The 22,070-nt window shown below is 44.6% G+C and overlaps 1 protein-coding gene across 1 annotated transcript in view; it reads left to right on the forward strand.

Annotated features, from left to right (window-relative positions):
- ttn.2 (titin, tandem duplicate 2) overlaps positions 1-22,070 on the forward strand; it is a 256,838-nt gene that overhangs the window by 123,600 nt on the left and 111,168 nt on the right. Inside the window, exons 113-141 of the mRNA XM_061692635.1 lie at positions 52-318; positions 849-1,115; positions 1,226-1,492; positions 2,955-3,094; positions 3,177-3,303; positions 4,856-4,998; positions 7,971-8,094; positions 8,175-8,441; positions 10,538-10,635; positions 10,748-10,916; positions 11,541-11,810; positions 12,207-12,473; positions 12,814-13,092; positions 13,209-13,617; positions 14,225-14,349; positions 14,426-14,692; positions 15,019-15,288; positions 16,777-17,076; positions 17,446-17,748; positions 17,861-18,048; positions 18,138-18,252; positions 18,335-18,622; positions 18,706-18,857; positions 18,939-19,086; positions 19,190-19,489; positions 20,181-20,468; positions 20,548-20,844; positions 21,113-21,299; positions 21,914-22,029. Of these exons, the coding sequence (XP_061548619.1) occupies positions 52-318; positions 849-1,115; positions 1,226-1,492; positions 2,955-3,094; positions 3,177-3,303; positions 4,856-4,998; positions 7,971-8,094; positions 8,175-8,441; positions 10,538-10,635; positions 10,748-10,916; positions 11,541-11,810; positions 12,207-12,473; positions 12,814-13,092; positions 13,209-13,617; positions 14,225-14,349; positions 14,426-14,692; positions 15,019-15,288; positions 16,777-17,076; positions 17,446-17,748; positions 17,861-18,048; positions 18,138-18,252; positions 18,335-18,622; positions 18,706-18,857; positions 18,939-19,086; positions 19,190-19,489; positions 20,181-20,468; positions 20,548-20,844; positions 21,113-21,299; positions 21,914-22,029 (6,438 nt within the window). The remainder of the gene's footprint in view (positions 1-51; positions 319-848; positions 1,116-1,225; positions 1,493-2,954; positions 3,095-3,176; positions 3,304-4,855; positions 4,999-7,970; positions 8,095-8,174; positions 8,442-10,537; positions 10,636-10,747; positions 10,917-11,540; positions 11,811-12,206; positions 12,474-12,813; positions 13,093-13,208; positions 13,618-14,224; positions 14,350-14,425; positions 14,693-15,018; positions 15,289-16,776; positions 17,077-17,445; positions 17,749-17,860; positions 18,049-18,137; positions 18,253-18,334; positions 18,623-18,705; positions 18,858-18,938; positions 19,087-19,189; positions 19,490-20,180; positions 20,469-20,547; positions 20,845-21,112; positions 21,300-21,913; positions 22,030-22,070) is intronic.

Here is a 22,070-nt window from a genome sequence, read left to right on the forward strand (position 1 = left end):
TTCGAACACTGCCCTCCTCCCGGCACTAATTGTCTCTGTGTCAATCAACAGAGATTCCTGTTACTTTTATCACGCCACTGGCCGACGTGCGCGTCTTTGAAAAGGACGATGCAAAGTTTGAGCTGGAGGTGTCCAGAGAACCCAAAAGCTTCCGTTGGCTCAAAGGCTCTCAAACACTGTCGAGTGACGACAAATATCAGCTGCTGCAAGACGCAAACAAACATACTCTTATCGTCAAATCTGCCAGATATGAAGATGAAGTGAAGTACCTGTTTGAGGCCGAAGACAAGAGAACATCAGGGAGGCTGATTATTCAAGGTACCTGATGTTGAGACAGGTGGAAATGCGACAGCACTGGAAGCCATATGAGATGTATTTGCCAAATGCCTTTCAAAATAAAGTATTTTCATCATGAAACGAACCTGGTGCACAGCTCGCGCGCCGGCTGACAAGGTTCAGAGGGGTGCAGCAGGTTCTTGAGGAAGTCACGGATACATGTACACCACGTGGACACAAATACAAAGATGGTTCCAGTGACTGTAGCTTGTTCTACCACACAAAACTCATAAAACCACAAAGCAAGCTCTGTAAAGTTACTGGAGCTTGCTTGGTGCACAGGAAACACAACAGGAACTTTCCCAAAACTGTTCCAGTTGTACAGAATGTCTCAGTATGATGTGAAGTACAACCTCTGAATCCTTTTTTTCCACGTGGTGTCGCCCTCTTTAATATTAATAAACCGGATTCCTCCCTCAAGATTTGTAGATTCTGTGGTGGTTTCCACAGACTTCTTCAGGCTTTGGCAAATATTAGTCAGCTGGAGTATCAACACAGTCTCTGTCTGTCAGGTATACGCCTCGAGTTTCTCAAACCCATTAAGGATGTGACGGTGAAGGAGCGCGAAACGGCAGAATTCAGCGTGGAACTCTCCCACGAAAAGATCCCGGTGATTTGGTACAAAAATGGCGTACGCCTGCACCCCAGCAAGGTGGTGCACATGTCAGAGGATGGTAGATTCCACACGCTGGCCTTCAAGGAGGTCTCTATCGATGATACATCCATGATCAAGGTGGAGGCCATGGACAAGATGGCTGAGGCCATGCTCACCGTGCTGGGTTAGTATATCAGCCCTGAGTCTTCGAATTTGCGCATGCTTACACCTGTAGTCGTCATGCACCAAATCATATCCATGCACTAACACCAATAACCCGACATCCTCTTGCAGAGGGCGACCTCTACTTCACGCTCAAGCTCCAAAACTACACCGCTATCGAAAAGGACGAGGTGGTGCTTTCCTGTGAGCTGAGCAAGGCCACCGGCGAGGTCCAATGGTTTAAAGACGGTAACGAAATCTTTGCCTCCAAGAACATTCTCTTGCAGTCCGACGGCAGGAAACGCATCCTCGTCATCCGCAAGGCGGCCAAGAATGACGTGGGAGCCTTCACATGTGACTGTGGCACCGACAGAACCACAGCCCAGCTCAACATCGAAGGTAATCCCCGTGCCAGCCCCCTGCAGACTTCCAGAATGCAAGACCCGAATTCCATCACCCCCTGGCGTGGTTGTGAATGTCATGAGTTTTCAAACCGTGTAAGAACTCTGTCGAACAAGACAACCTCATAAATGCAGATTGAGTGCAGGGTTCCATCTTTGTGAGCCCCCTCTTCCGATTCTTCACATAAATTGTAAAGGGGTGGGTGGTTTGGTTTTTAGTCAACCAAAAGTTGTCAACTGGGAGCGGGTTTAGATGCACTTCATGGGGCTTCAGGTGCGCTTTGCCAGGGCTTGGGTATAGTTATTAAGTGCTGGTCGGTTACCCCGGGGTGGGAGGAGGTACTGATAGTTTTCAACTGCGAGAGTGGGCATCCCTTACCCTTTAATCTATTTATGGGGGGCCCATGTGCACTTAATGCGGCCTTACGTGCGCTTTGTGGGTGTTCAAGTGCCCCTTCGTGGAGGCATGTCGATTGTTCGGTTGTCACGGCATGGGGGTTAGGTGCCAAATGTTTGGTGCAAAGCTGTCTCCTGGGGGGGTGGGCATTTACTCTTTTTATGGGCGCCCAGGCGCCCTTCATTGGAGTTCAAGTGTCCTTTCTGGGGGTTTGTCATTTGTATCGTCGAGGGTGGGGTTGTGGGGCGATACTGATTGTTGGAACATAACTGGTGTGGTGGCTCCCAGGTAACCTTGTTTAATGGTCTGGACAGCAGATGACGCTTGTTTTGCACCAAAGTTGCAGGGCACATTCTTTTTGTACCACAGAAGTTAAGAAGTAGAAGTTCCGAAATGTGATTGGTCTCATTGGACTTAAATCCAAACTCTTAATCCTCTTATCCAGTTTATATGTACTTATCCATGTGGTCTCTCCCTTTTCATGCCTTGGGATGGGATTTTATTCCATTTTCAGAGCCTGTGAGGGTTTATATTTTTCAGACGGATTTGAGTGGGTGCGTGTGTGCTCGTTAGGCACCAAAATATGCGTCTTTAAAGTTTCTACCAAAGAAGTTAAGAAGTAGAAGCTGCTAAACGTCGTTTTTTAGGGAGGTTCGGTCCACCAGAGTTTGTGCATGTGCTTCCTGCTTTTGCACAAACTTGAGTCCAACCGCAGAATCTTTTTGGCAAGTTTACAGGCACAGGTCCACGTGGTCTCCTATTTATTCCTTAGAATGAGATTTGTTCTCGGGATTTTGAGATACTATGAGGGTTTCTAAGGGTTCTTTTTGGGTTCTTCATTGGCTCCCATGTAAATTGAACCCCGTTTACACGTACTCATTTTTCAAGTTTCTACTGCAGAGGTTTAGAAGGGAAAGTTCCTCAATGGTATTTTAGGTGTTTGGTGGTCCTGTCCAGTTCCGATGTCTCCAGACCATCACCAGTTTCTCCTCAGTGTCACCACAGCAAGAATCTCTTATGGTTTTCCGTTTGTACTAATACTACCATCTTTCCACGCGCGCAGAGCGCAACATCAAGGTGATGCGTCCGCTCTACAGTGTGGAAGTCACCGAGACAGAGATGGCCAAGTTTGAGACAGAGATCTCAGAGGAAGACCTCCACGCCACCTGGAAGCTGAAGGGCGAGAACCTTCACCCGTCTGCCGTGAGCTTTTCCTCGCCCCTCGCCAGCTTCTTTTCTTGCAAGCGCTGTCTTGTGACGCCGCCCACCTCTTGTTGGCCCTCAGGACGTGGAGATCAAGGAGGAAGGTGTAAAGCACACCTTGATCCTCTTCAATTGTCGCAAGGACATGGCGGGAGGCGTGGACTTCGCCGCTGCGAATGCCAAGTCGTCTGCTCAGCTCCGTGTCAAAGGTGACAAAATCTGTGTGTGTGTACGCGGCACGGTGGACTACAAATTGACATGTAGGGTTCGAATCTTGCCTCCCGTGTGGGGTTTCTCCGGGTATTTCGACTTCCTCCCACATTCAAAAAAATGCACGTTAGATTCATTGAAGACTCTAAATTCTCAATAGGTGTGGATGTGAGTGTGAATGGTTGTTTGTCTATAAGTGCCCTGTATGTGCCCTGTATGTACCCTGCAACCTGACCCCGCCGTTCGCTCAAAGTCAGCCGGGATAGACTTCAGCCCAGAGCATAGAAACTGGATCGATAGATCGATGGATGTGTGTGTTTATTTGGGTCATTTGGTGGTTGTGGTATGGAATTTGGGGGAGGTCACAGTTCAACCAAAATTTAGAACATATGTATTCAACATGCCATAAACAACCAAATTATGTGTAAATAAGTAGTAATTAAGTAATTAAGTAATGCAATACACTTACGTAATTCCCATGCGTAATGAAAAAAATTTGTGTAATAGTTACAATTATTTGCACATGTAATAAATTTGTAATAAGCATTGACTGGACATCAACAATAAACACTCCATAGACTTGTAATAAGCAACATCTAATGTACTGTACATGTAATAGCATGTTCTAAACATGCAAAACACAGTAATAATATAATAATAATAATAATAATTAGAGTGTAATAATTACAATTATTTGTACATGTAATAAATATGTTAGAAGCATGCAAGTGACATGAATAAGGAATACTTAATAGTGTTAATAATGTGCGTGTGTTTTCTCCGGCTACTCCGATTTCCTCCCACATCCCAAAAACATTCGTGGTAGGTTGATTGAAGAGTCTAAATTGCCTGTAGGTGTGAATGTGAGTGGGAATGGTTGTTTCATTCATCTCTGCCCTGCGATTGGCTGGTGACCAGTTCAGGGTGTACCCCGCCTCTCGCCCGAAGATAGCTGGGATAGGCTCCAGCACGCCTGCAACCCTAGTGAGGATAAGCGGTACAGAAAATGGATGTGTGTGTGTGTCTGTGTGTATATATACATATACACACATATATAGTTACTGTATGAGTAATGAGTAATATGTAATAATTAATCTGTAGTGGACATGTCAATCCAAGTGACTGTGCGGGTTGCAGTTATGACACCCGGGATGTTGGGTAAGCACTCGGGGGTCCACATTCTCCTTATCGAAAAGATTTGTGGCAGGTGACTGACAGGAGCAGACTCGCCCCACCCCTCCCTCGTGCCCCAATAGGGTCATGGTTATGGTTATTTTGTGGTTATTTTGGAAGTGGCAAGCCTTATCCTGCGCATCTAGGGGCTGATTGGCCGGGTCGGGAAATGACCTAGGTCGTATGCTAATGAGCCGGCCACCCCGTGCCGAACGATTGGGGACTTGCTGGCAGTTGTCCCGCAGACTTCCAGCAGCCGCCCTGAAAAGTTTTTTTTTTTTTTTGGGGGGGGGGGGGGGGGGGGGGGTGTTCTGTGGCCCAATGGAGGCTGGATAGCGGACTGCCCCTTACCCAGCATGTCTTCTCCTCGCTCCAAAGCCCGAATGGTGGGACTGACGAGACCGCTCAGCGATGTGATGGTGACAGCTGGCGAGACAGCCACTTTCGAGTGCGAGCTATCCTACGAGGATGTCCCCGTGGAGTGGTTCCTGGAGGGGGTCAAGGTGGAGCCTGGCGACCGGGTGAGTCTGCTGCTTGCCGCTGTCCTTTCTAGTACTTCCTGTTTGTGTTGTTGTGGCTGGTTTTGGCGTGTGCTTATAAGGCGCTGCTGGCCGGCAGCGGGCCAGTATTGCCGAGCCAGCTCTTCTGCGTCTATTTTTAACGGCAGCCACGGAGCTGGTGGCAGGTGGCAGGTGGCCACCCAACTTTCACACGTGAGCTTTTTTAACGCTGTTATGCTCTCAAGGAAAGAAAGCACCATTAGTTTCATTCGGGGCTTAACTCAGGTTACAGGATCTACACTGATGTTACATGTTCAACAAAATGCAACACATTAAAAGACAAGAAAATCAATATATATATATTTTTTTTACTATTTGTAATTCACCTTTCATACTTAACGCAAAACAAAGTGCTTCACAGAACAGGTAAAAATACAGTGCCACCAGAAAGTATTCACGCCCCTTCACGTTTTCCACATTTTGCTGTTACAGACTTAATTCTAAAGCTGATTTGAGTATCCATCCATCCATCGATCCATTTTCTGAGGCGCTTCTCCTCACTAGTGTTGCGGGCGTGCTGGAGCCTATCCCAGCTATCATCGGGAAGGAGGCGGAGTACACCCTGAACTGTTTGCCGGCCAATCGCAGGGCACATACAAACAAACATTTGCAATCACATTCACACCTACGGGAAATTTAGAGTTGTCAATTAACCTACCATGCATGTTTTTGGGATGTGGGAGGAAACCGGAGTGCCCGGAGAAAACCCACGCAGTCACGGGGAGAACATGCAAACTCCACACAGGTGGGGCCGGGGATTGAACCCCGGTCCTCACAACTGTGAGGCATACGCTCTAACCAGTCGTCCACCGTGCCACCTGATTTGAATATAGTTTTCTTTTTAAAAAATCTACATAAAATATCCTATAATGACAAAGTAAAAACATTTTCAGACATTTGTGTAATTTTATAAAAAACATAACTAGTCACACCCTTTGCTATGACACTCAAACTTAAGCTCAGGTGAGTCTGATTTCCACTGATCATCCTTGAGATGCTTCTACAACTTGAATGGAGTCCTCCTGTGGTAAATTCAGTTGATTGAACATCATTTGAGAATTCTTAAGAATTCTCAGACCTGCAGAAACAAAATTCCATAATGAAACCAAAATAGAACTTTTTGGTTTGAATTGCAAGCGTCATATCTGGAGAAGGAGAGGTACTGCTCATCACCTGGCTAACACCATCCCTACTGTGAAGCATGGGGGTGGCAGCATCATGCTGTGGGGCTGTTTTTCTGCTGCAGGAACTGGGCGACTAGTCTGCATAGACGGTAAGATGACAGCTGCCAAATATAGAGAAATTCTTCAAGAGAACTTGCTCCAGAGTGCTCTGGAACTCAGACTAGGTCGTCCAGTCACCTTCCAACACGACAATGACCCAAAGCACACAGCCAAGATAACAAAGGAGCAGCTTCAGGAGCAGCCTGTGAATGTCCTTGAGTGGCCCAGCCAAGCCCGGACTTGAATCCAGTCAAACATGTCTGGAAAGACCTAAAAATGGCTGCCCACCGACGCTGCCCATCCAACCTGACTGACCTTAAGAGAAAATGCCCCAAAACAGGTGTGCCAAGCTCGGAGAGACATACCCAAGAAGACTTGAGGCTGTGATTGCTGCCAAAGGTGCTTCGACAAAATATTAAGCCAAGGGTGTGAATACTTATGTACCTATTATGTTCAAATCAGATCAGATCCCAAATCCGCTTTCGAATACGTTTCTAACATAGCAAAATGTGGAAAAAGTGAAGGGGTGTGAATACCTTTTCTGGTCGCACTGTAAATCAACAACAAACATCAAAAGACAAGGCAACACATGATAGAATAACAAAAAACAACATAACACAACACCACATGAGAAAATAAGAAAAAACAGCACAAGACAATGCATCATAAGATAAAACAATGTAACACAAAACACAACACATCACAAGAAAGCACAAGATAATACAAGACAACACCACACGACAACATCACAACAAAAAGTAAGAAAACGTAATACAAGAAAACACAACACATGACAGCACAAGACAACAGAACACAACGCAACACGAGAAAACCCAAGACCACACGACACATTATATCAAAGGGTGTTTTCTATTTTTCATGCGTTCTTTTGTAACTGAACATGCAATTTACACTTACCACTGAAAATGTCTGAGTCAATGTGAGCAGGATAAGGATTTTAGAGGTGAAGGCTCGGGTTTTAGCTTCGGAGGTGCTACACTTTAAATAGGGGATGAAGCACAGCAGCTGTTGGAAGACAATACTGTCATGCAGACACTGTCACACAACACACTATTGATAATCACTGGAAAAAAAACGTAAATTCAAATTGTCAGAATTTGGAATATGGTTTATGGCAGTTGATACATGCCGGACCTACCCGCAATACATGAAAATACGTGAAATTGAGAGACCAGATTAAAAAAAAAAAAAAAAACACCCCTAGACTCTGCTCATGTTTTAGTGTTTACTCTAATTATTTTTAATTGTCTTATGTTTAATTGTTTTATATTTTAGGTTCGATTTTCATATACTTTGTTTCAGCTGTTGTTTTTTTAAAGTGCCCTATTAATACAATTAAGTTGAGTTGAGATGTAATAATTATGTATTAGGTATGTAATGCCAACCCTAGATATGTAATAAATATGTTATAACATGCATAGTCCATGAATAATTGATGGATGTGTAACAAATAACATGCATTCGACAAAAAACACTCAAGAGACAAAATGAACAATTACTGTGCATTACTTATACTCTATTGTAAACATTATTAACATGCAATAGGCACAATAAGCACTTAACACACGTAAAAACAATGAGTAATTACACTTAATATAGATATCGTAGTTACTATACATGAGACATGTAATAAACATAATTACAGGCAGCGTTCAGGGCAAAGGCTGACATTCTCGCTGTGATCTGCAGGTGGTACTGAAGTCGGAGGGTAAAGTCCACAGCGTGACCCTGCGGGACGTCCAGCTAAATGAAGCGGGCAAAGTCCGACTCACGACTAAAGACTGCCAGACTGAAGCTAGACTCATCGTCAAAGGTGCCGCACCAAAAGCCGATAGGTGACGTGTAGCCAGTCCTGGGTTGACACTGAAAGTGATTTGGTGTTGTTTTGGTCAGAGCCGCCAGTGGAGTTCACCAAGCCGCTGGAGGACCAGACGGTGGAGGAGGAGGCCACCGTCACCCTGGAGTGTGAAGTCTCACAGGACAACGCCGAGGTGCAGTGGTTCAAAGATGGACAAGAGATGCACAAGAACAAAAAGTATAAGGTGCTTGTAGATGGACGAAAGAGGATGCTGCTTATCCATGGATGCACCCTGGATGACTCTAGAACCTACTCTTGTGCTGCCAAAGAATTCAAGACTTCCTGCTTCCTCAATGTTGAACGTGAGTACCTATCACTGCTACATGGGAAATACAGCCTTTCAGAACCAGTTTTAGACAAGCTCCAAAGAACCGGACCTAGTTGACTTAGTGGGGCTCACTTCTTGTTCTCTGTTCACTTCCTGTTCTCAGGTAAAAGCTTTGAAATTTTAAATCAGGTAGTCACCAAAAACAAAAATTCTTTTTGGATTTCCACCACCAAAGAACTCTAGACTTCCCCCTTCCGCAACGTTAAACATGAGTACCTAGCCCCCTTCAAACACAGGATATAGAACCTTTGAGAACCAGTTTAGAACAAATTCCAAGGACTGAGCTGTGTTAATCTGGATTTAGTGGGGTTCACTTCTTGTTCTCTGAAGGGAAAAGCGTTTTCAAGTTTCAGTTTTCAGGTTGTCACGAAAAAATTTAACTCTTGTTCGAGTTCACAACCGAAGAATTACAGATTTCTTGGTTCCTCAACATTAAATACGAGTATGAATAAGCCCTTTGAGACTCTTTTGTGATTAAGGGATGTACAAATAAACTTGACGACCAACACTCCAGAGTGTACGGGAGGTAAAACGTTTGAGAACATGTTTAGAAGAAGCTCTAAGGACTGAGTTGTGTTGGATTCTTTTCCAGTTCTCTGCAGGGAAAGGCTTCCAGTTTTAAGTCAGAAATTAACTGCAAACTGTAGTTGGAGTTCCACCAAATTCCATCAGGGAGATTCGGGAAACGCTTGTCATGGTTTACTAGGAGAGTTTCGCAAACCCCTTAACAATTGAGTAAGATGACCAAAAATAATTGACACACCACAGTGAAAAGTGTTGTTAACAAGTCTGTCAAATTTCAATGACTAAAAAAATCCACCAATCCAAATCCAAACTCAGGAAAAATAGAGCCCGCCTTGCAGCTGCAGGGCTGAGTGGGCATGTCCGCTGAGTGCGCTCCGCGGAACATTCAGCTTTCAATCACATACGTATCTGTGAAACTTTGTGGCTCACAAAGCAACACACAGCTACAAGCTGACTGTCGCTGTGTCTATTAAACAATTACCTTTCCCTGATGTGTCGCTGTTAACAAGCACATGATACAAAACGAAGTTAGCTTGTGACCTAGTGTATGTAATAAACAGTTATCTTTCCCTATAGTGTCTCTGTTGTAAGGGCCCGCGCGGGTCACTGCTGTGGTGAGTTGGACGGGCCCCAACGCCAGTGCGACGGACCACAGGCTGCTACTGTAGCCGCTGGCGCAGGGCTATGGATCCATACAGGCACACACGACAGAGACACTGTAGTCAAAATAACACGTAACACTTCATGGAAGATGCATTTTTTTTTAGGTTCTTGGCACAGGTTGATGGCCAACTGCATGCTACAGTGTTAGAAATGGAAAGTTATTATCAATAAGGAAGTGGCAATTGCGCAGAACATTCACTGCATGGAATAAGGGCACTTGATACTTATATAGTAGGGGAGAGACGACTCATGCCAGAGGCCAGTTTGTGTCATCTGGCCTTGTTTTAATCCCGCTCAAAATATCTGGTCGACTGAGAAAGTGAAAAAGAGATTAATGCAATATCTCAGCAATTTGGTACTAAATGTTTCTGTCTTTGCACGTTTTCAGTACACTTCAAACATAATGTATTTTTTAAAAAAACACAAAAATTAGTTGACTGGGTCTTAAATTAAATAATGAGGTGGTCTTACTGACTATCCGCACTTAGTGGGGTTCACTTACCATTCTTTGGAGTAAAAGCTTTCAGTTTTTGAACAAAAATTTCAGTTTTAGGAAAAAGCCTGTAGTAACTCGAGTTGGAGTTGTACAGGAATCTATCTCGGGGATCCATGAAATGCTTTTTAGGGGTCACGAGGAGACTTTCATGAACCCTTCAGTTAAGGACTAAGGTGGCCTAACAGATTATCTGAATTTAGTGGGGTTCACTTCCTGTTATATGGAGGGAAGAGCATTCAGTTTTAAGTCAGAAATCCACCAGAAACTGAAACTCTAGCTGGAGGTTCACAGGAATCTGTCAGAGAGATCCGGCTAACACTCTTCAGGGTTTACAAACCCCTCAGTTAAAGACTGAAATGGTCTAACTTCTGCGTCTCTGCCCACAGCTCTCCAGGTTGAGTTCTCCAAGCCACTCCATGACGTGGAGGTGCAAGAGAAGGAATCTGCTAGGTTCGAGTGTGAAGTGTCCAGAGAGAATGTCAAGGTATGCTTGGTCACCATTGTGCCTTCATTGTCGCCCCGCCTTCATTCAGTCATTGTCGTCCCCCTTCATGTGTAACCAGCTCACCATTTTACCTCCCCGTTTCTCTTCACAGGTCTCCTGGTTTAAGGACGGAAGTGAAATCCGAAAAGGGAAGAAGTATGAAATTATCGCTCAGGGACGCCAACACGTCCTCGTTGTCCACAGGTCAGTGTTGGACGATGAGGCCGAGTACGAGTGTGATGCCAAGACCTCCAAGACCTCTGGCATGCTTACTGTCATTGGTAAGAAGAGTGATGCTGGCTTCAGTGGTTTTCAAACTTTTTATACCAAGTGCCACCTCAAAAAATACTTCGTTCTCCGAGTACCGCCATCATGACTAACATTAAATTACAGCTGTGAGTAATAAGTGTTTATCAAAAACAAGATGTGTTCTTACTAAAAAGTATATTTAATGTTATTGTAAGCCACTGTAAAATTATATTCCGTTTGAACATTAACACTGTTCTTAATAAAGGAAAATAAAAAAAGAATAATGATTAGATGTTAGATTAATGTATTGCGCATAAAAGTAAATGAAAATTGTACTTAAATAAATGTTTCAAAACAGTCTTGAAAGATTAAATTTGAATGTATTGTACTTAAAAGTTAAATACAACTGAATTGTACTTACAAATGTACTCTACTGTACATCAAAAGTAAAACATTATCTAGATTAATAAAAAAATAAATAAAGCGACTGTAACATTATGCATTGTTTGATTAATTCATTGATTCTATTGCATACCACTAGAGAGAGCCCGCATACCACTAGTTGTAACACTTTGAGAATAACTGCGCTAGGAGAACCAGCAGAACATAACAATGAGTGAGGACATGTGACTCAAGCTGGTGGTGGTCTCTCACAGAGGAGGAGGCCAGGTTCACCAAGAACCTGTCCAACGTGGAAGGAACCGAGACAGACAGCGTGAAGCTCATCTGTGAAGTCTCCAAACCTGACGCCGATGTCACCTGGTACAAGGGCGACGAGGAGTTGCCGGAGGGCGGCCGCTACGAGCACATCTTGGATGGCAGAAGGAGAATCCTCCTCATTCAGGACCTGAAGATGCCCGACGCCGGAGAGTACAACTGCAGGCTCAGTCCCAGGGTCAGAACCTCCGGAAACCTCAGGATTAACGGTACACACACTTTCACTTCGTGTCTTATCACTGTTGTTTCAAAATAGACTGGTACCTTGACTTACAAGTTGAATTCATTCTGTGACTAAGCTTGTAACTCAATTTACTCATACAGTGGGACCTTGACTAATGAGTTTCATTCGATCCGTGACCAAGCTCATAAATCATTTTACTCATATAGTGGTACATTAACTTATGAGTTTAATTTGTTCTATGACCAAGGTCTGAACTCAATTTACTCATACACTGATACCTTGACTCAGGAGGTTAATTCTTTTTGTGACCAAGCTCCTAAGTCAATTTTCTCGTACAGTGGTACCTTGACTTACAAGTTTTCTGATCTGAACTGATCTTGTCTGGTCTAAACTAGTCTCTCTCTCTGTTCTGCTGTTCCAGAACTGGCAGCTGAGTTCCTGTCCAGGCCTCGCAGCGTGGAGGTGGTAGAGGGTGAAAAGGCCGAGTTCACCTGCACCGTGTCCAAGGACACCTTTGAGGTCAAATGGCTGAAGGATGACAAGGAGCTGGAGGCCGAGGACAAGTACCAGTTGATCAGTGACGGCAAGAGAAGGATGTTGGTCATCAAGAATTGTGAGCTCAGTGACGAGTGCAAGTACGTGGTAATGATCAGAGCCACCAGAGCCAGCGCCCAGCTCACTGTACTTGGTAAGTAACTACAAAAAGTAATGCAACCAGGGTTTTTCCTGGCCCAAATTCTGGTAGAGGTGGTACCATCCTTACCATTCGCACAACTTGCCCCCACAAACAAACACCTTTTCAGTGAGTCAGTTACATTTTCCAACTTTTTTTGATATAGCGAAACCACAATGGCAATTTAAAAAATTATGCTGGACAGATAAGAGTTTTCATGACGTCAGCGCTTCCCGAGATGGTCCATAATTTGGTGGCGATGGCCACCTCCAAAGTGTATATGCAGGAAACAACCCTGGCTACAGTTGAGCACTTTAGCATGAGGCTAATTGCAATATCACCTGGTGGCCTGCAGAGAAACTGAAGATCATCACACCACTGAAAGACACAGATGCCGGCGAAAGCCAGGAAGTAGTCCTGAATTGCGAGGTGAACAACGAGGGCGCCAAGGCCAAGTGGCTGAAGAACGATGAGACAATTTTCGAGAGCAGCAAGTATGTAATGTTCCAGCGAGACAATATCTTCTCACTGAGGATCAGAGACGCGCAGCAGGGGGACCAAGCCAAATACAGTGTTCACCTGAGCAATCACAGAGGAGAGCAGGCCACGAGCTCCTGCGGCCTTGTCGTCAAAGGTAAGTCAGCCTCGTGAGCCTCCCATTCTAGCTTCAGTTAGCGTGTTAGCATTTCAGAAAGATATTTTAGACAGTGACCTGGGTTTTAGCTCAGAATCTGATGTTTGTGTCCTCAGAGGAGCGTTTGAGGATTGTTGTTCCTCTGGAGGATGTGGACACTCAGGAGAAGAAGACAGTCAGCTTCTCGTGCAAGGTCAACCGCCACAACGTAACTCTGAAGTGGATCAAGGCCGGCGAGGAGGTTGTCTTCAACAAGCACCATGTCTACCGGGTGGACAAAGACAAGCACACACTGACTATCAAGGACTGTACGCTGGCGGACGAGGGCGAGTACACCGTGGTGGCCGGTGACGACAAGTCCACGGCCGAGCTGATCATCAGCGAGGTGCCCACTGACTTCGCCATGCACCTGAAGGACCAGACCATCACTGAGTTCGAGGATGCTGAGTTCACCTGCAAGCTGACCAAAGAGAAAGCCGAGGTCAATTGGTACAGGGACGGACGCGAGATCAGAGAAGGAGCCAGGTGCTTTACATGTTTGCATACAGTATCTGCAGTTGTTGACACTTGCTGAAGAGCATTCACACATACTGTATGTGATTCTGCACCGCAAAAATTATTATTATTCTACCGTATTTTGCCCTGCGTTCCCTACCGCATTTCTCAACCTATTTGAACAGTCCAAACTTCAAAAGAGTTTCAGATTTCAGGACACTACTTGTAGTGGAATATTTGGCATTACTTTCCAAAAAATCCACTTTTCCCCAAGATCTTTACAGCAAAATTCCCAAATTAATTTTTTTAAAATTATGCATTGACCTCCTCCTTCCATGTTTCTTGACTGATTCAAACTTCAAAATGTTCAGATCATCCAACATGTCTTGGGAACTATTCCCATTCCAAAACATCCCAAATAGTCACAGTAACATTCCTAAATGAAGAAATATTTTACACATTTACGGCCTACTTTTATATTTCTTGACCGATTCACACCATTTCAACAAATCTCACATTCTACATTTCAACAATTCAATGAATTCCACTGAATTTCAGTTCCGCTTCAGCTCTTCAGCATTCACACACATTTTCTGCACAAATTGCAACTTCTAAAATAACTTCTGTCTTTTCCCAGATACTCATTTGAAAAAGATGGAAATATGTGCTACCTACGTATCAAAGAGTGCCGGCCAGATGACGAGTGCGAGTACGCATGTGGCACTGAAGACAAGCGATCCAGAGCCAGGCTCTTTGTTGAAGGTGAGACTGTCACAAGACACTCTGTAGCAACTTCTTCTGATGTCCACAATCTCATGTCTTCACTTGCGCCATACAGAAACCCCGGTGGAGATCATCAGGCCGCCACAGGACGTGTTTGAGCCGCCCGGCTCAGATGTGGTATTCGAGGTGGAGCTAAACAAGGACAGAGTGGAAGTGAAGTGGTTGAGGAACAACATGACCGTTGTGCAGGGTGACAAATACCAGATGATGAGTGACGGTAAAGTTCACAGGCTGCAGGTCTGCGAGATCCGCCCTCGAGACCAGGGCGAGTACAGAGTCATCGTCAAGGGCAAAGATGCCAAGGCCAAGCTGGAGCTGGCGGGTAAGAAACAATGAAAACCAGGGTTAGCATGTGAGCATGTCAATGTGTTTTGGGCTTTTTTATTATTTTTTTTAATTGTTGCTTTTTGTATCATTTTATTTGATTATTTTATACTTTTAGATTATATATTACGAAACTAAATATTATAGTAACATGAAGTACTTTTCTGCGTCCATGTTTCAGCATAGGAAAACTGATTATTTTCTAGTCCAAAGGCAACCTTCTCCAACTTATCATTTCCATAGCTCCAGTTATACATTCTTTCCGAGTTGATGTCTTTTTGGTTTTGGTCTTTCTCACGGCTTCTCCTGGTCTAATTTCTGCAGCGATGCCCCAGATAAAGACCACAGACCAAAACTACGTCACAGATGCAGGGAAGCCCCTGGTCATGGCAGTTCCTTACAGCGCCTACCCTCAAGCTAAGGCCGACTGGCTGTATGACAACTTAAGTCTGCCCCAGGATAGCGTCTACACCTCTCCCGACTGCACAGAGTACCGCATGAAGGACCCCAGAAAGTCTGACGAGGGTCGCTACAAGGTTATCATAAAGAACAAACACGGAGAGGGTGAAGCCTTCATCAACCTGGATGTCATTGGTACGATTTTTCATCGCTTGGAAACAAAGGCCCACAAACACACATCGAGCGACGCAACCCACACCACAGTACTGAGGCACATTGTACGTGTTCGTGCAATTAGTTTTCACGAGTGACTGACTGTTGGCAAATAGTTCTGCTGCAGGTTAGCACCGTGGCAATGTCACAGATGTAACAGCCATTACAATGTATCATGTTAATAAGATCCGTCTCCAAAACATTTTTTCCAGGTACCAAGCCAGATCCACTTTGCCGCCGCCAAGCAATACAATACAGTATATATAGTACAGTGAGCCTCCACTATTGGTGGGGGATAGAGACTGAGCCCTACCGCGAACAGCGAAAATACTATATGTAATTGATGGCCCCACTTAAAAGGGGGTTTTAATTGCCTACAGATGCCAGATGTTGGGAAAGCACAGAAAACGGAGAATGATATTCCGTTTGGAATCATTTATTTACTCAGGTCTTCAACGACACAGACAAAGAATGATCAGTAAAACTTCAACATCATGCATCTATGCAACTGATATTTAAACATCAGGATGTATTAGTTTAATTATTTAACACAAACATACCCCTTTCACTTGAAGCTCATCAATAGAATTAACTAGCATGGGCAAACACCAGCTCTTTACACAAATGGTATTCACTCAAACCCCAATTTTAGCATTTACACACAATAACTGGCAAATTGTAACATCAAAGTCGACAACACTGGCTATTATCATCGGATCGCGAGAGACACAAAAACACCCTTTCACTTTTGCGCATGAGATGCATTCAAAGACGGTCGAGCAAACCAGGACATCTCAAACGTAGATAAAAAAAAAAACACTCACTGAATTAAACCTAACAACAGCAGCACAAAGATTCTACACACTGACGCCAAAGCAATACTTTTATTGGTTTGCCTGAACACAAAAATAGGGAATAGGTGACATCTTTAGCAAATAACTGAGTTTAGGTTCCAAAACAAATCCGCAAATATGGGATTTTATGAATGCCAAATCCCAAGTATGCAGTGATCCAGTGTATATATAGTATATTGTTTTACAATAATATTTTATTAGATTTATAATTTCATACATACCTGTGGCTAGAAAGTAACGTGTGGAGAGTCTCAGTTGCCAAATTGCAGTCAATGAATAGGGATGTCATTTCCAACAGTCTCAAATATCAACACTCTCTCCTTTCCTTTCTCCCGTTCCTCCCTTCATATGATTACAATCCAGCTTTCAAGCGTTTTTTTCCTTGAAATCTTGTTTGTGGTTCAATAAATATTATCATGATAAGAACACCAGGGTTCATAGTTATTATGTTGCAGCAGGTCATCAGGTGCTCAAGGGTAAGTCACCGACTGTATATTGTTAGCGATTGTCCAGTTCAGTCGGATTGGGTCCTGTGGCTCGGTATGTAGTGGGCCTTAATTTACCTTCAGTTCTACCATCACAGATGAACTGAAATCTCTGTCTCTCCGGACCCTAGATGTCCCAGGGCCTGTGAAAAACCTACAGGTGGTTGACACCGCTGACGGCGAAGTGAGCTTGGCATGGGAGGAACCGGAGAATGATGGCGGAAGCAAAGTCATCGAGTATGTGGTGGACAGACGAGACGTGAAACGCAAGACCTGGACACTGGCCACGCAGCACGCTGAGAGTCCAGAGTACACCGTGACCGGACTCCAGAAGGACTCTATGTACCTCTTCAGAGTCTGCGCCCGAAACCGAGTTGGCAGCGGTCCCCTCGTAGAGACGGACAAACCCGTCCAGGCCAAGAACAAGTTTGGTATGAATTATTTCATAGCAAATATTATTTATTTATATGAAATTTTTACACATATTTATTCATTTGAAATATTTATTAAGAGCATCCACACATACTGTATGTTATTCTAGCCCTCTCCAAAAAAATTAGATTTTTATTATTCCACCAATTTTCGCCGTTCTACTCCTCCCACATTTCACCACGAATTCAAATCATTCCAACTTCAAATCTCACATTCTACATTTCAACAATTCAATTAAGTCCACAGCATTTCAGTTCACCTTTAGTTTTTCAGTATTCACACACAATTTCTACACAAATTGCATTCTCTTGTTTCTTGTTGAGGTTGAGTTTTGGGTCCTTCTGACTTGTTTCTCTTGTGGTCGGCAGACGTTCCTGATGCTCCTCTCAACGTGATCGTGGGGAACATCTCCAAGTTTGGTTGCACCGTATCCTGGGAGCCGCCCGAGTCAGATGGTGGCTCCCCCATCACCTCTTATATCATCGAGCTTCGTGACAGGACGTCTGTAAAGTGGTCGCCGGTCCAGGTGACAAAAGCCGACGAGCTGAGTGCTGTCATCAATGACGTCATTGAGAACAAAGAGTACATCTTCAGAGTCAAGGCAGAGAACAAAGCCGGCGTCGGAAAGCCGAGTGCCGCAACACAACCAGTCAAGATCATGGATGCTATCGGTGTGTTCAAGTTTGGGACTTTTTTATTCGTTACATTTTTGTATTTAATTTATTTCTGGTGATTTGATTGTGAATTGTGGTGTCATATTCATATTTGACGTGGCACCTGCAGAGCGTCCCAGCCCGCCTCAGAACCTGGTCTGGCAGAACCAGAACAAGAACTCTGTGCAGCTGAGCTGGGAGACTCCGCTGAGTAATGGCGGCAGCATGATTACCGGATACATCCTTGAGCGCTGTGAGGACGGAACTGATAAGTGGCTCCGTTGCAACACCCGCCTCTGCCCCGACCTCGTCTATAATGTACGAAGACCTAGACAATGTCTATAAACACAATAGAAATGCTTTGATTACATTATGTACCATCAACTTCATATAAGTTTTTTTTTCAGGTGTCTGGACTCAAATATGGAACAAATTACAATTATCGAGCATTTGCAGAAAATGCAGCTGGAATCTCAGACCCATCCAACGTCATTGGACCTCTGCTGGCCGATGACCCGCACAGTGAGTTTGACGAACAGCAGTTTTACTTCCTTCAGTTGATCATCACGTCACCTGATACCACTTTGTTTCCGCTACTTTCCAGCCGGACCTACCATGGACCTGAGCGGGTTCAAAGACGGCCTGGAGGTCATCGTCCCAAATCCCCTCACCATCAGAGTCCCCATCACTGGGTATCCCCTCCCTGTCGCCAAGTGGACGTTCGGGGAGAAAGAGCTGACCGATGCCGATGACCGCATGACGGTGACCACCAGGTCTACGTTTGCGGAGCTGGTGGTTACTCCGAGCGTCCGTCCAGACAAAGGCACCTACACCCTACAGCTGGAGAATGATGTCTCATCTGTCTCCGGAGAGATTGAAGTCAATGTCATTGGTAGGAACACCAGATGCTTTGTTTTTCCAATATGAGCAAGAATCACCTTTGCTAACATTTTGTTTGTCACTGTCGCATTCCAGCTGCACCCAGTGCACCAAAGGACTTCAAGGTTCCGGAGGTGACCCGCGAGCACGTTCAACTGAGCTGGGACCCTCCAGAGCACGACGGGGGAAGTCCTCTGAGTGGCTACCAAGTGGAGAAACGAGAGGTTTCCCGCAAGACCTGGGTCAAGGTACAACAGTTCTAAAGTTCTTTGCAGTAACATCTCCGTTTACCACACCATACCCAATCACCCTTCCTGTCTCTCTGTCAGGTGGCCTCAGGCATCCAGGATTTGGAGACGACTGTCACTGACGTAATTGAAGGCAAAGAGTATCTGTTCAAGGTTACAGCCTGCAACAAGTGTGGACCTGGAGAACCAGCATACATCGACGAGCCTGTCAATGTCTCCTCTCCCGCCAGTGAGTCACCAAATAGTTTATTTTTTACCTCAAGTACTGAAGAAGCACAAAATACACTCAAAAAATGACTATCTGTAACCTCTGTTTGTTTGTTTTTCTCCAGCTGTCCCCGACCCTCCAGAGAACCTGAGATGGAGAGACAAGTCGGCTAGTAGCATCTTCCTGACCTGGGAGCCTCCGAAGTATGATGGTGGCAGTGGCATCCGTGGCTACAATGTCGACCGCTGCCAGAGAGGAACCGAACGGTGGGAGCCCTGCGGGGATCTTGTCCCGGAGCTCAAATGCCAAGTCACGGGTTTGATTGAGGGCAAGTGGTACTCCTATCGAGTCCGAGCCCTGAACCGACTTGGAGCCAGCCGGCCTTGCAAGGCCACAGATGAGATTCAGGCTGTAGATCCCAAAGGTAAAGATGCGTGGATGTTTCTCTGGACTACCTGCAGTAGCTGAAAATATGTGATATAGAGAGCCTATCTGTTCTCACTCTCTCACTGTCAAGAAATGGGAGACCATTGTATAACATCAGTAGGTTAATTGAAGACTCTAAATTGCCTAAAAGGTGTGAATGTGAGTGCGAGTGGTTGTTTGTTTATATATTGCCTGGCGACCAGTTCAGGGTGTACCCCACCTCTCACCCGCAGTCAGCTGGGATAGGCTCCAACACGCCCGCGACCCTAGTGAGGATAAGCGGTATGGACGATGAATGAATGAATGTATAACATCACTTTGAGGACACAAAAAGAAGACTCCCACCTGCACAGTTCTCCAAATAAGAAGCAAAGCATGCTTTCTTTAAGCAGTTTATTTATCACTTCCAGTTAAAGTTTACTGTAATACTGACACACTCGTCTTCTTTTTCTACTACGCTGCATCTCTTCCAGTAGATCTCAGTGTTACCTCGTATGCTGTGGCACAACATAGTACTACACTAAAGGCACGGAACTGTAAATTTATATATACCTGTACACTGTAAAAACCAATTGAAAAATTATCATGTAAAAATCTCTGCTAAGCGGTGGCGCAGAAGGTGAACCTTGCTTTAGCGGGGATTCACTGTTGTCTTAATTAATTGTTGTTCATGGTTGATCCTTTTCCAGAGCCACCAGAGATCCAGCTGGACGCAAAGCTACTTGCTGGTCTGACTGCCAAAGCCAGTAGCAAGATTGAACTGCCCGCTGAGGTGACGGGAAAACCTGAGCCCCGGGTCAAGTGGACCAAGGCCGACCAGGTCCTCAAAGCAGACGACAGAGTCAATATTGACACCAAGCACGGACACTCCACCGTCACAATCTCCAAGACCAAGCGTGACGACAGCTCTACCTATATCATCGAGGCCACCAATAGCTGTGGCCGAGCCACCGCAACTGTCGATGTCAACATTCTCGGTATGGTGGTAATCTGGATGCTCCTGTATGATGTTCTTTATCCTGGTGTAAATAAATGTCATACCTGTACCACCTTCAGATATACCCGGCCCCCCTGCTGCCTTTGACATTTCTGAAATTACCAATGAATCCTGCTTCCTGGCCTGGAACCCGCCACGGGACGACGGCGGTTCCAGAGTCACCAACTACATCATCGAGCGCCGCGCTGCCGACAGTGAGATTTGGCACCGGCTCTCATCCACCGTCAAACAGACCACCTACAGAGCGGTGGGCATGGTCAAGTTCAAGGAATACATTTTCAGGGTCTTTGCTGAGAACCAGTTTGGTGTGGGTCCACCAGCCGAACATCCATCCATTATCGCCAGATACCCCTTCGGTATGTTGTATTCTTGACTTGGGTAAAGTGTTTGGGTTCCTTAAAGACTACTGACCGCACATTTTGAAAGTGCTGTTCAGTTGTATTTATCTTTTAAGTACATTTGCATTCAATCTCAAGAACTGTTTGTTTTAAAATATTTATTTGGGAACAATTTGTATTTTACATTTTAATTGAATAATTTAAGGACAGTTTCTTTTCCGATATTTAAGTGCACTGTTAATGTTTAGACCCCTGTTGATTTAGTGAGATTTAATATTTTCTTCAGACACCCCAGGGCCTCCCTACAAGCTGGAGCCGTCGGACATCGCCAAGGACTCGCTGACTCTGAGCTGGTACGAGCCGGATGAGGATGGAGGAAGCCCAATCACCGGGTACTGGGTGGAGCGATACGAGCCTGACCACGACAGGTGGATCCGATGCAACAAGCTGCCCATCAAAGACACAAACTACAGGTTGGTTTGGACAATTTGATGTCTGGAACCTGAAGCGATGATTTAGTCCAAAACAGGGATTCTCAAAGTGTGGTACTTAGCTTCACTCAGCTCTAGTGGAATGCGAATGAATCACTACATTTAAGACAAATACAGTTCAGTACAGTACAATGCATTTGCATTTAATCTTCAAGAACATTTATGTACAATTGGTATTTAACATTTATGTGCAATACATTTTTTGCTTTATTTAAGTGTGTTAATGTTCAAACTGTGCATAACGTTACATTTTTTTTTTTTAATCCAGTATGCCACATTTTTTCAATACAGTTTAGTTGTGTTTAACTTTAAGGTTCAATACATTTACATTTAACCTTGATCTAATTGTATTCCCAGTTAACTTCTAGGTGCTAAACATTATAATGGAATCATTCAATAATTTCCCCCCCATGTTCAAGCACAGTGGTAATATTCTTTGCAAAATGTTATAATGGCTCGTTTGTGATAAACAGTCTACTACACTATATTTTAATGTTGGTCATGTCTGCTGCACTTGGAGAGTATTTTCTGAGATTGTCCTTGGTGTAAAATGTTTGAGAACCACTGGTCTATAACACATGCTTATTTGTCTTCAGGCTCAAAGGTCTTCCCACCAGGAAGAAGTACAAGTTCAGAGTCCTGGCTGAAAATCTGGCTGGAACTGGAAAACCAAGCAAGGAAACTGAACCAATCCTTGTGAAAGATCCGATTGGTACAACACTCGTCACTTAGTTGTAGCTCAAACTGTTTTGT

Source organism: Phycodurus eques, chromosome 12 (assembly GCF_024500275.1).
Source record: "Phycodurus eques isolate BA_2022a chromosome 12, UOR_Pequ_1.1, whole genome shotgun sequence".
Taxonomy (NCBI): domain Eukaryota; kingdom Metazoa; phylum Chordata; class Actinopteri; order Syngnathiformes; family Syngnathidae; genus Phycodurus; species Phycodurus eques.